Raw genomic sequence first — 12,951 nt, forward strand, 5'->3', positions numbered from 1 at the left:
AGTCTAAAAATGAAAACATCTTTTGATATTTTTAGGTAGGGATAGAAAAAAGAAATATATTATTTGAAAATAAATAAAACAAAAGAAAGTCCCATTTTTAACTCCATTTTGGGGCCCAAAATTGAATTTGACCCCCACAATAAGTGTTTTTCATTCTTCTCTCTCCTCCACTTTCTTGCTGATGCGATCTTTTGAGATCCTGAGGTGACCCTCTGCTTTCGCTGATTATAATCTATCTATCTTCTCCACCTGTGACTTAAGCCCTTAACTCACTCTCTCTCTCCCTCTCTCATTAGATCATGGTCTGTCCTATAAAATGCATTTCTCGTGTTTTTCGTGGTTTTTTGGTTAGAAGTTCTGATTTTTACTCTGGTTGCTTGATTCTTGTTGTTTTGTGAAGTTGCGGGATCTTTCTTGGTTTAGGGGGCCTGCCCTTTGAGTTTATCGGTTTGAAGGATTTGGATTTTCTTGAAGTGAGTGTACGAGGGGTGCTTCTGAATTTTCATGCATAGTTTGTTCGAATGTGTTCCGGTTCACTCTATGTTTAAAGATTTGATTTTTATTTTTTCTTGAAGGACTTGGGGTCAACAATTCATGTGTTCTTGCTCTTTGCTTCCAGTTTCAAGCCACAAGAATTGTTCTTTTGAGGTGGGCTGATTGGAGTAGTTTCAGTGTTTTATTTGCCATCTTTGTTAAGCTAAGGAATTTTTCATTTGGGCTGATGAGCATTCCTGGAGATGAGGTTGTTTGAATTAGGTGGTGGAACACCCCATATTTGGAGGAAGTGGGATTTTATCAGTTAATACTGAGAAAGAGGGGAATGAAAGGTGGCAAAGACGATGGAAAGCCAATGGATCCTCTGTTTCCTAGGTTGCATATTAATGATGCAGATAAAGGAGGGCCCAGGCCACCTCCAAGGAACAAAATGGCTCTTTGTGAACAGTATAATGTGCATCCTCAAAGTTCAAAACTCCGGTCTGGACCGATACCAATGCTGCCTCTTCCACCTAGCAACGGTTGTAGTAGCTTTGTTTCGCAAGCATCCTCCAGCAATGTGAGTTAGGGAAATGGTTATGCCCTTTACTCTAGCATGCTTTCACTTCTATCAGTTTGAGCAAACTCTTAGTTGCTAGAGAATCTTGTGCTTGAAATCATGTGTAGAAGGATTATTTTGATCCATGTCCGTTGCGTCATAGAAACATTCATCGACTGGTGTTTAATTGCATTCCCATAAGGCAAGACACAAATCATATCATAAATTGGGATTCTTGCACCCACACTTGCATTTTATTTCTCCCTGATCAGATTACACAAGCTCGTTTAATAAGGTGAAGACCCATTATGTAACTTAGGAACAAGAATGAAGAGTATGATAGTTCCCTCAGGATATTTGTTTAGCCCTCATCTAAACAATACTTGTTGTATTTACGTTTGCGTAGTATACTGAAAGCATCATAAATAGTTATATACTTCTTTACTCAATGAAAGATGGACTTTCAAATGGCTTAGTTATTCTTCAACCACAGTGTTATTCTACTTAATATTTCCAAGTATCTCTATGATGATGTTTGAGTCATCCATGGTTCTCTCAAATTCTTGTTTGATTGTAGGTTGGTATTGCAAAGCGGAAAGTACCTCCTACATCTGGTAGCATGCTCGGATCTGCTAACTTGACGGAGAGATATTATTCGTATTGTTCTGGTGGAGTAATCTCAAATGCTCCACTGACTAATTCTGAACCATGGATGTCGGCACCTGCAAATTATCAAAATCCTTATGGTTCAGCGAATTTAATGACGAAACCAGAGTGTAACTTGGTTCAACCACGTGGTTTTTCCAACTATAATAACTATTGCACACAAAATCCAGGAGATGGAAGCGATATTATGGTCCCATCTTTTCTTCAATCAGGGAAAGCTCTTAATTATGGGAATCTTCAGCTGCATCCCGACAAAGGAAAACTCCCAACCTTTAGCTCAATCTCTTCACACGAACTCCATGATGCTTGCTTAAAACTGGCAAAGGAGACAAGAAGTGGAGATCAGGCAACAGAACATCACAAAAATCTTGCTGAAAGAAACAGTAGATTGTCTCATAATAATGATAACTGTTCTGAGAGGCCTCTTCTTATTTCATCGATAGGTGACCAAGTTTCATCTGAAAAAAAAATCTCTGAGGTGGCTACCAGTACACTTCAACCTAACCAGCACAAGAAGATTAGCTTCGGAGACGAACGAAGCACATTACGTGACCCTTATACCCAGCCACGTCGACAGTGTAAAATCCTGCCAAGAATGAAGACCGTCACTGATGTTACATCTGGAACGCCTGAAACAGCTACGAGAAAAAGATGCGCTTCTGTGATGGACGACTCATCACACTCCTCTCCACGACTTGGAGACTGTAATGAACCGACTAAGATTGAGTTGATCAACGAGTTCTCCGAAGATAAGGATTGTCTGGCATCGCAAGTGGGAAATGCTGACAAAAAGCAAAATACTTCAGAAACTTCCATGGAAGACTCTGTACCAGGTCTGGATTTAACTCCTGAGGATGTTGCAAGCGTTATTGGTCAGAGACTATTCTGGAAAGCAAGAAAAACAATTGTCCAGTAAGTATTTCTGGCTGGTCATTGCAATGTATGTGTGCTGAAAGTAAGTATATTTGGATTTTAAGACTTTTCATATGCAATAAAGTTGAAGGCTTGTGATGACAATGGTTTTGACATTAGCAGAATGCTAAACACCTGTTTTCAGTTGCCAAGAAGTGTGCCGTAGGTCTGTTTGATAATGATAAATACGAGTTCAGATGCCGTTTCTGGAAATATACATCTCTAGTAGAAGTTGGTCTTTATTCATTTAATTCGTGTATCAAATATAAATTCTTTCACCAACATCTTTTGCAGTCAGCAGAGAATATTTTCATTGCAGATATTCGAGTTGCATAGACTGATCAAGGTAAGCAGACCTCTTCACAACTGAATTGCTCTTTACTGGAAAGCCATATGTGAATGCATTCAATGTTAATTGGAAACTAACTCTGTCAACAGGTGCAGAGAGTTATAGCTGGATCACCGGAAACGTTACATGAAAACAACTTCCATCCCAACAAATCGTCTATTCAATTTCCTCCAATAAATAAGTTGCTTTACGTGACTCCTCTGGACCCATTGCCGGCTGTTGCTAAACCAAAAGCAGATGCCTTGAAGTCTAATCTGGGTAAGGATTGTGGGGCAGAGGCTGTAAGCGGAATGCTGCCGTTGCCTACAAGCATTGCTGAAATTGGACGTCTTCCTCAGCAGTTAATTCCAAAGCCTTTACCAACACCAGCACCTATTCCCACTGATGCTAAATTAGCACCTTGGTCTTTCCAACCACCACCTGGAAATCAATGGTTGGTTCCTGTAAAATCTCCGTCGGAGGGACTAATTTACAAGCCATATACAGGTCCTTGTTTTCCACCAGTTGGCTTCATGGCACCGGTTTATGGAAATTGCACGCCTATTAGTTTAAGCATGATGGGTGGAACGACTTATGGAGTTCCAGCTCCTAACGAGCAAGGGATAGGACATTTTTACGGCACTTCTCTTGGTCAAAGTTACTTTCAACCTTATCCCATGCCACTGATAAATGCAAGTGGTTCGAACCCTGAAGTCGAGCAGATGATCTCATCTGCCAGAGTTCAGCTAGCTGAACCTGATAAAGACTCATCAACAAGCAACGCCAACTTTGTCGTACCATGTCAAAGCCCTTGCAAAGCTTCGAGCCAGCAGAGTGCAGTTGTTTCCGGTTGTGGTGGAAATTTGCATCTGCACAAAGGAAGTGATGGGCAATGCAGCAGCGCAACTAGTCCTGCAGAACGATTGGAAGGGGAAGCTCTCTCCCTTTTTCCAACCACGCCGTCAAGTCAGGCTTTAAGAGATCAAAGCAAGGTAAAAGTGATCAAAGTTGTGCCTCACAACCGTAAGTCGGCACCCGAATCAGCTGCACGCATTTTCCAGTCTATACAAGAAGAAAGGAAGAAACATGAGTAACTTTCATCACTTTTCTTCCTATACCTCACATGTTTTATAAGTAATCCTGTTGATAGTCTATTTACTGTATATACACACACACACATAGTAGTTCAAAAGAGGGATATGTTTCCACTCAGGTGATGACATGTCCTAATACATGGAAATCTTCTTCCAAGTTTCAATAACTTTTCTTATACAATAGTGACCAAATGTTGCCAAGACTGTTTGATTCTTCTTTACACACGTTTCCGAGGTCTCTAATGTTTGATGTGTTTGATTTATTCATTCTACTTAAGTCTTTCTTACTCTTAAGTGCTTGTAGGTTACCTTTTAAGCTGTGTAGTCCATGGCGCGCCTCTCGCGCCATTCAGGTGTTGCCCAGGCACGCGCGAGGCACGCCTTTGTCAAAAAGGGCCTGGGTAGCCTGGGCCCATCAAATAAAAAAAAAAAAAAAACCCTAATAATTAAGGGAATTCCAGCACAAATAAATAATCTGCTCTGCATGCAAGAGTAACCTGTTCACTCGTGCCTCTTCTTTCTTCTTTTTTGATAAACTATTTAGGATTCAATTGAATCTTTACGACTTTTGCTATCCTTCAATTGTTCAACATTAGTCGTTCTAATTATATGAAATTTTGTTATGTTGAATTTGTTGTTTTATATGTTTTATTTAACTTCTTATACATTAATCTAGTCAAAATAATATTAATTAAATAAATATATAGATTATTTCTTATATTTGCGCCATCATTCCAAAAGACGAGCGCCCTTGGCACCATTGTGTGATGTGCGCCACTAACTAATATGCTTTTAAGAAATCATCGATGACCTAAAATCCAAGACAATTATAATTATTCATGTATTCTAAATCGGTTGTGAAAATTATTGTACCGTCCTAATAATGACGGTGCTTGCAGATGCGTAGTATAAGGGGTCGTGTCATGGCTTTGGAAGAATCCAGGTTGCTTATTTTGTGTTTACTACTAGCCTAGATATGGACCGGTGGTTCTAGCAAATGTTAGGAAACATTGAACATGACATGACAAGAACTCACAACGCATGAAATGCACGCATACATCAATTTTGTTATGTTCTGCTGCAACCTGACAACCTTCTTGTTGTTGACACTGAAATTTGCACCAAATGTTTTTTTAGACGAAAAGGACTGGTAAGTAGTAACGATGAATTTACAATAATTCTTTTAATACAAATTAATGTTTAATTTTTTAATACTAATAAAAAGTACAAGAATTAAACTAAGCAATATTTGATAAATTTTTGGACAGAAGTATTATTTCATATCAACCACTCGCCGACAAATCTGTTTCTCTGAATAGAAACAATATTATTTTTAGGGAGTATGAAAATCAGAAACAGAAATTATTACGACTTTTGGTGTTAGAAAGTCTCTGGGAGTGATTCAAGATCCGGTGGCCCTCACCCCAATTGTTCCCATGTGTTTTAGAGCTATCAATGGCATCACTTTCCAATTATAGTACGACATGTGTAAACAAAAACCTCGACTTCACGTGCCATCGCCCTGAAAATGAAAAACCGGGTCCCACAACCCGGGTTGGCCCACCTGATGTTCCGGCTCGAAGACGATGTTCTTGAAGCCGACACGCAGAACATATACGCGGGCTCTGTAACGTTGTCTGTTTTACTGTCCAAGAACATCATCATATTCGTTTGCGACGCGGTTCGTTGGTTTCTTGAATGCTTTGTCTAAGCATATCTTGTGAATTCTGCTTTCCTTGAATTAAATAGATGTGAAGTTCATATATAGTTTTCTTGGTTTTTCAGGGGTTGAAGACGTTGTCTTGCTGTTTGTTTTTCCTACTTTCCAAGGTACAAGAATCACATGGACGGTCTTGGTTGGAGCAACCAGCAGCATGAACTTGAAGAAAGCTTCATTGTTTCCAACTCAAATTGCAAAGGAAAGATGGAAATTATGTCAACAGAGACTTCTGATCCAATTCAACGACAGGCACGAGAAATCGACTTTTTTCCAGGTGTTTTTTCACAATGGAATGCAAGATCAGAAGGAACGTCAGCTTGTTCTTTGTTTAATGGCCTGATTCTTGATTCTGGGACGACATGCGGACAAGGAAATTATCAACACATGGTGAGAGCTGGAACGACAGACTTGGATTCTTTCAATTCTGTTGAGTACCAGACGGGCACTGCATCAGTTGAAGATGATGGGATTTCCATGATTTTCTCAGGCTGTAAGAAATTGTGGGATTTCACTGAGGGCACTGTCAAATCCGTTCCATTGATCATGTCAGTATCTAAGGCCGTGGACATGGAGGGGAATTCACCAACATCAGGCAAACAAGCAATCATCGATTCAGGTTCTGATGATTACGAGCCTCATGCCACCAAGAGAAGGAGAGCAGAAAGCCAAAAGATGCAAATAAAGCCACAAAATCTTGATTTTCTCCACTCAAATGATTCAGCTACAGCTGAAGGCAGTAGATTTAAGAAACCAAGACTGGATAAGGGAACAATTACATCATCCAACATCAACTTTGAGCAAACTTGCTCATTAGCATCCTCAGCCGACGAGCCTGGCCATGGGGCTGTGTCACAAATGAAGGAGCTGATTTACCGAGCGGCTGTTTTTAGGCCGGTGAACTTTGTCACAGAAATCATGGAAAAGCCGAAACGGAAGAATGTGAAATTTTCGAACGACCCGCAAACCGTGGCCGCGAGACGGCGGAGGGAGAGAATAAGTGAGAGAATCAGGGTTTTGCAGAGGTTGGTTCCTGGTGGGACAAAGATGGACACTGCATCAATGCTTGATGAGGCTGCAAACTACCTCAAGTTTCTGAAGTCACAAACCAAAGCACTAGAATCCTTAGAGCAGAAAACTAATGGCACAGTGAATGACTTCCTTCCCAATGCAAATCTTGTTTTATCACCATTCATTAACAATTACATCCTCACCCTTAATCCACCCCACCTATCCAAAAGTTGAAACTATTTTGAGCATGGATTTTCAAGAGCACCAACCGCAAAAGCATGCTGCTTGGCTGACACATATCGAGATGAGTGTTCTATATCAACAAAATATTCATTTCAATGTCGTCTCTTGTAGTCGAGGAAAGAACACCAAACTGTCTTAGTATAGATACAAGCTCTCCTTTGAATGAAAGATTCTGACGAATAAGAAAAACTATGTTCTAGCCATTTTTGTACATTCATTTTACTCTACAGACAGAATAAACTGATAGACGTATGCCGGACATTTATTTTGAGAGTATGTTTTCATATGCTAACATTCTTGAATCTTGAAACAATGTAAGTTGAATATATTCCAATTCTTTAGATATGGGGTTTGGTATGTTTTTTGGGATGAATAGTTCTAACTGCTGTGTCTTTTATCATTATATCAGAATTTTGTAGCTTTGTGCTTTGTCCTTTGATCAAATGATTAACTTTATGCATTATGTGACCAACTTGAATTGTTTAATGAAGTACTTTGTACTTTAAGATTACTTTAATGTTGGAGATCTTAATAGGATATTAACTAAACTAAGATTGTCTAATAATCATTGATAGAGACATTCTCTTGATTAATGTTGATTTAGTCCATTAGTTGTCAGTGATCCTGTCTTCTTGATTTCCCTCCCAACAATAATTAATGTCATATACATTCTTTATTCTTGCAAAAGTTTTTACCCACCTAAAGATGATGAATTCAAGCTACATTTCTTCTAATAACTTACGGAATTGTTAAAATTATCAGACATTGGTTTTGACCAATGGTTCTTGACTATACTCTGTCTGCATTACAGTTGCATTTTCCAACAAAGAATTCAACAACGATGTAAGAGGCAAGTATCAGAATCCAATTGCAAGTTCACAAAGCATCTATAGATGCTCTTAGACAAGAATAAAAGCAGTTACCATTTTTTGTCATATTTTCGCTATGACAGTATGATGTAAATAAAATCTTTGGTTCCTGGAAATGGTGAAGGAATTCTTGCTCAGAACTTCAGCTCCTGCTCAGAGCTCCAAAGTCCTCCAGCTGGTTCTTCCAATGCCTCAGGAAGAAGAAGCGCACTTTCATATCTTTGTTCCTAAGTGAAATGACAACTTCTTCACTTGTACTTAGTTGCTGTTTTTATTTTAGCACCTATTTAAGTAGAGTAGCACTTTTGTCCGTTAGCTTAGTTAGAAGCCAGTTAATAAATCTGCTAACAGTAGTTAGTGAGTTTTCCTTCTTCTCTGTAACTTAAAAGGGGGTTGGCTCCACAGCAGCTCGTGATTTTTTGAGTGAAGAAATAAGATTCAATTTTCAGCCAGGGGTTCTTTATTTTCATCTCCTGTTTCAATGTTGATGTTGCAACATTCTGAGATGGAAAATACAGGCCCTGAATGTTTGAAATTTCATCTCATTTGAACGAAAAAAGAATGAGGTAAAAATAGGACATGATAATACATATATATATCAACAAGAAAGTGGGGACTGTCATTCCCAACAAACTGTTACATGTACAAATCCCAGAAGATCCCGTCATTTGAGTACTTAGAAATTTTCTCATTTCCTCACTCAATCTTCCATGCATAAAGAAACAGACAGAACTGTGTGCCTTTTGAATAGCTCTGTGTTGAGTAATACCTGCTATTGCCACTACATTCACTATCATCACCTCGACTGCTGTCGTCGCCATCGCTATCCGCATCGGGGTCACCTGATTTGAATATGAACAGTCCATAGTTCGATCCGGGGGCACAAAACAACCAAGCATGCACATCCCAGAACACTTGCACCGTCTGCTTGTCCACTTGTACAGTCTGATTACCCCTGAATTTCCACTGCAAATTCTTAATGTGTATCAGCACAATCCCATCTATGCTAATCCACATTTCGGGATCCCTGGGCCCCGTCGTTGAGCTCTCAACCACTATCTCATGCTCGCGTTTCCTCTCGTCAAACTTAACCCTTGTGGAGAAAGATTTCTTGCCAAAAACATTTTCCTTCTTGTAAAACATCATAGCATCAACAAGGGCAGGAGTTGCTCTTGTTCTCTTGTAGGCCTTTTTCTTTTGGTCACCTAACAATAAAACTACTTCTTCGTCAGAAACGAGTGCAACATAGAAATCAGCTGAGGGCTCCGGGCTGCCTGAAAATTTTGCCGATCTCAAGTCCCAATAGGCCTCCAGTTGGTTCCCATCAACCTCAAAAGTCTTGTACCCTTTCTTGGCCCAAAAATGCCAAGGTTTAAGGTCGATTTTGCACATAGAAGCGGTTTCTTGCTCCGCACTATCGACAGATATGCTCAAAGAGTGATTCATGAGGTTCTTGCTCCACAACACCGTCGCATTACGCCAAAAACCTGCAATATGAGTCTGATACACGCACGTCACCGTCGTTTGTGGTGTCTTTTGTGCCAGGGGATCCTTAATTTGAGCAGAGGGTGGTTGAGAAGATGACAATGATTGAGACCTCGTGCCGCTGGAATAATCCATTAATGTTATGCTTTCTGATCCTCTTCTAACGGAGGAGAAATGTTAATCTTGATAAAATTTCAATGCAAATAGACAAAGTTGATGAAGGAAAAGTGGGGATTGCATAAGGAGAATTGACAAGGCCACTAAATGATGCCAACATGAAAATTTCTTCATTGGGAACATTCCGCAAACAGGAAGCCCACATTTTGTTTTACCTCAGGACAGGAGATCTTCTGAGGATTTGATGGTGCATTGTGATGTACATAGGATCCACACCACTTGGTTGAATTTATGAAGATATTCATACAAAGAACAAATATGGCATATAGGAAAGAATTTAGGCATGAAACAGATTTGATTTCCACATGAAAAACAAATGGAAAATTCTTGCTGGAATTTTTTCTGTGTCAGAAAAGAATTGCATGGAAATTTAGGAAATTAAATTTAATTTGTGTGGAGGAAACTACATTTTCATGGAGGATGTTGGGAAATAGGGCTGCCCTAAAAGGAAGGATCCATAATTAGAAAGCTTTCCTCAAGCCTCAAGGTGCTTTCTAGTTTCTCTCTCTTTGTTCAATCCAAGGCTCTCCCACTTTGACAATTTACATTGAAAGAAAATTCTCCCAATGCTACGGGAGTCTGCATTTTTTACTCTTCTATACTATAATATTAAAGTTGAAGGGTATAGAGTAATATTGTGAACTAAACAAAAGAAATTACAAGTCAATTCTTTTTTTTCCCTCCCATTTTCATTATATTCTACTTTTTATCTGTTTAAATTGAGAAAAGTATTATTTTAGTCCGCTAAGTATGCCTAATTTTAATTTTAGATCGATAACTATGTCCATTTTTGTTAGGTCCAATAACTTACGAAATTGCTTACTTTTAGTCCTATGACAGATTTTCGGATAATTTTACCCCTATGCAACTTTTGAACGGCAGTTTTAGTCCATATAGGGGTAAAATTGTCCGAAAATCTGCCAGAGGATTAAAAGTAAGTAATTTCATAAGTTACTGAACCTAAACAAAAATGGACATAGTTATCGGACTAAAATTAAAATTAGGCATACTTAACGGACAAAAATAATACTTTTCCTGTTTAAATTTTATGACATCTTTGTAAACACATTGCATCTTATTCATACAACCATCACGTTTCATTTTATTTAATTTTAAAAGAAAATCAAAATTATACGCGGATAACCAAAAGTTACTTCTATTATATTTGATTAATACAGCATACTTATATAGGAAATATTTTTAATCCTGTAAATAATAAGGGGTAATAAATTTAGTTCTGTACGACTTCATTTTTGCAAGTTTGTCATGTAATTTAAAATTCACATGTTGATGATAAAAATAATTAAAATTTATTAAAATGACTGAAAAAGTACAAGTGACAATTTAATTGGGTGCTCTTTTACGGTCCCTTTTATATGGTTTTCTTAATCATTTTACCACCCTCAAATAAATAATGAAAAAATTACACTTTGTCCCCTTTAACTAAGAAATGTAATTTATTTTCTGATGTTACTAGGGGTGCAAGTCAAGTCCTCACGAGCGGCTTCTTCAGCAATGAGGTCGAACTTGAAATTTTGGCCGAGCTCGAGCCGAGCTCATTTTCACCCCTAAAGATGTGGCATGTTGGAGGCCTTTTGTTTAGTAAGGTGGGTTGGAGCCTGAAGCCCATCAACAAGGACACAGGCTGGAGCTTGTCTGCAGGGACGCGGGCCGAACCTATCAGTAGAGGCATATGCTAGAGCTCATTGGCAATCACATAGGTCGAAACTCGTTAGAGGGGCATAGATTGGAGCCTGTCAACAAGATCACAGGCCAGAAAGGACCATAAGCTGGAGCTTGTGAGCAAGATCACACGTTGGAGCTCGTCACTAAGGACATAGACTTGGGCTCGTCAACGAAGGCACAGGCCGAAACCTTTTAGTAGGGACACAAGTCGGAGCCCCTCAACAAGGTCACATGCCGAAGCCCATTATGGGAACCCGTCAGTAGCTGCGTGGGTCAAAGCCAGGCAATAAGGTGACAAACAAAATTACAAATCGGAGCCCATCAGGAGAGGCACAATTAAGAATTTTTGTTTAGCACAACATAATAATAATAGCAAGTAACAGACATTCAAAAAACATAATAATGAAGTTTATCCTAAAAGATATACCAAAACTCCAACATAAGCTTAGTTTTAAACATATGGTACTTGTATTGTTGTAGCGCGGTGTTCTAAATAATATTGTTCGGTGGGGCATCAATTTTTCTGTTCAAGGAATACAAATTCTTTCAAGTGCCCTTCTCGAATCAGCTTTCTATTTCATCCTGCAAGAAAAACAATAATTGGTATCATGACTATTTATTATGGAATTGACAGAACGTGAGCTTTCTTAGACCACCTCAGCAGATCTTTTTCTTTAATGGCCTTCAACATGTGAGTTGGGCTTGTAAAGGGGTGTAGCTTTTGACTGGGCAAAAATGATGTGACCCTCATTTGACTCGGATTTGGGTCTCTTAAGGGGATTAACATCATGGAATGTACCTTTCTTTAGTTTGCTGCTCCATTGTCGATCCATTTGTTGTGATCCTCTAGGTTCACATACTTTTTAGCTCGGGCAAGCAGGTTGTCAAAGTTGGTGGGCAGTTTCTTGACTAGGAACTTGAAGAAATCATCTGTTTTTTAACCCTTATGCGATGTTTATGGTTAGTGTCTCCTGATTGGCCGAGACATTTCAAGAATTGCACTAGCAAAGCAGTGTATGTATGTCTTTAGAGTTTCCTTTATCTCCCATTTTAGCCCGAAAAAAACTCAAGGTCGTCTTTTAGTATTTCTGTTGCTGCGAACTAATGCAAAAACAAAGAACGAAACTTTATGAAATAGTAGATCAAACCAGGTGGGAGCTGGTCGAACCATTGCTAGACAGATTTGGTTAGCATAGTAAGGACAACATAACATTTAATACTATATGATACTTTGTAATATTTCAAACTTAGAAAGGTGCTCAAGTGGGTCATTGGCACCATCATAGGGTGACATATATGAGGGTGCTTTAGAATGAGTTAAGAATTGTTCATCCATCACCTCTTCGTTGAAGGGAATTCCTTGCTTCTAGTAGGGGGTTTCTCCACGTACCTGTTGATAAAGCTCCAACACCTCACGATGGAAGCCTTGCCAAGCATTCATACTCACTTTGCTAGCATCTTCCTTGCTAGTGTGACCAGTAATGATAGGCTCGTCTTGCTGGAGGACGAAAAGCAATGCAAGTGGCAATCCTCCTTGACTTCCTCCTCGTGATGAACTGAGTGTTAGAGTTGGATATTTTACTTGTTTCCACGTCTAAGGCTAGTAACTGAATAACTGGTGAAGCATGAACAGGCTTGTCACGAAGGCTGTGATGGGATTAACAATGATGATCCTACTAATGTGCTAGTCAGAAAGTAGGTCTGCTTTAAAGAATGGAGTTGGGGGGTCA

The 12,951-nt window shown here is 39.1% G+C and overlaps 3 protein-coding genes across 6 annotated transcripts; 2 read left to right on the forward strand and 1 right to left on the reverse strand.

Moving 5' to 3' along the window:
* LOC105163599 (protein EARLY FLOWERING 3) lies at positions 156-4,489 on the forward strand. Of its 4 annotated transcripts, none has more exons than XM_020697690.1 (6): positions 156-204; positions 401-473; positions 576-1,054; positions 1,611-2,611; positions 2,906-2,957; positions 3,050-4,489. In XM_020697690.1, the coding sequence occupies exons 3-6, from the start codon at positions 821-823 to the stop codon at positions 4,031-4,033; spliced, it is 2,271 nt and encodes a 756-aa protein (XP_020553349.1). In that variant the 5' UTR covers positions 156-204; positions 401-473; positions 576-820; the 3' UTR covers positions 4,034-4,489. The 4 variants fall into 4 exon arrangements, with proteins under 4 accessions (XP_020553349.1, XP_020553352.1, XP_020553346.1 ...); XM_020697693.1 differs by having other exon boundaries at positions 620-1,054; XM_020697687.1 differs by having other exon boundaries at positions 193-302.
* LOC105164623 (transcription factor bHLH87-like) lies at positions 5,690-7,396 on the forward strand. Its single transcript, XM_011083320.2, has 2 exons — positions 5,690-5,714; positions 5,819-7,396. The coding sequence occupies exon 2, from the start codon at positions 5,877-5,879 to the stop codon at positions 6,993-6,995; it is 1,119 nt and encodes a 372-aa protein (XP_011081622.1). The 5' UTR covers positions 5,690-5,714; positions 5,819-5,876; the 3' UTR covers positions 6,996-7,396.
* On the reverse strand, positions 8,436-10,126 carry LOC105163627. Its single transcript, XM_020692473.1, has one exon. The coding sequence runs from the start codon at positions 9,491-9,493 to the stop codon at positions 8,570-8,572; it is 924 nt and encodes a 307-aa protein (XP_020548132.1). The 5' UTR covers positions 9,494-10,126; the 3' UTR covers positions 8,436-8,569.

This window comes from Sesamum indicum, linkage group LG1 (assembly GCF_000512975.1).
Source record: "Sesamum indicum cultivar Zhongzhi No. 13 linkage group LG1, S_indicum_v1.0, whole genome shotgun sequence".
Classification (NCBI taxonomy): domain Eukaryota; kingdom Viridiplantae; phylum Streptophyta; class Magnoliopsida; order Lamiales; family Pedaliaceae; genus Sesamum; species Sesamum indicum.

Bases quoted from the DNA above. Each gene is read 5' to 3' on its own strand.
- LOC105163627 (XM_020692473.1), bottom strand. From the start codon at position 9,493: ATGGATTATTCCAGCGGCACGAGGTCTCAATCATTGTCATCTTCTCAA.
- LOC105164623 (XM_011083320.2), top strand. From the start codon at position 5,877: ATGGACGGTCTTGGTTGGAGCAACCAGCAGCATGAACTTGAAGAAAGC.
- LOC105163599 (XM_020697690.1), top strand. From the start codon at position 821: ATGAAAGGTGGCAAAGACGATGGAAAGCCAATGGATCCTCTGTTTCCT. The intron at 1,055-1,610 runs GTGAGTTAGGGA...GTTTGATTGTAG, and splicing joins CGCAAGCATCCTCCAGCAAT to GTTGGTATTGCAAAGCGGAA. The intron at 2,612-2,905 runs GTAAGTATTTCT...CATCTTTTGCAG, and splicing joins GCAAGAAAAACAATTGTCCA to TCAGCAGAGAATATTTTCAT.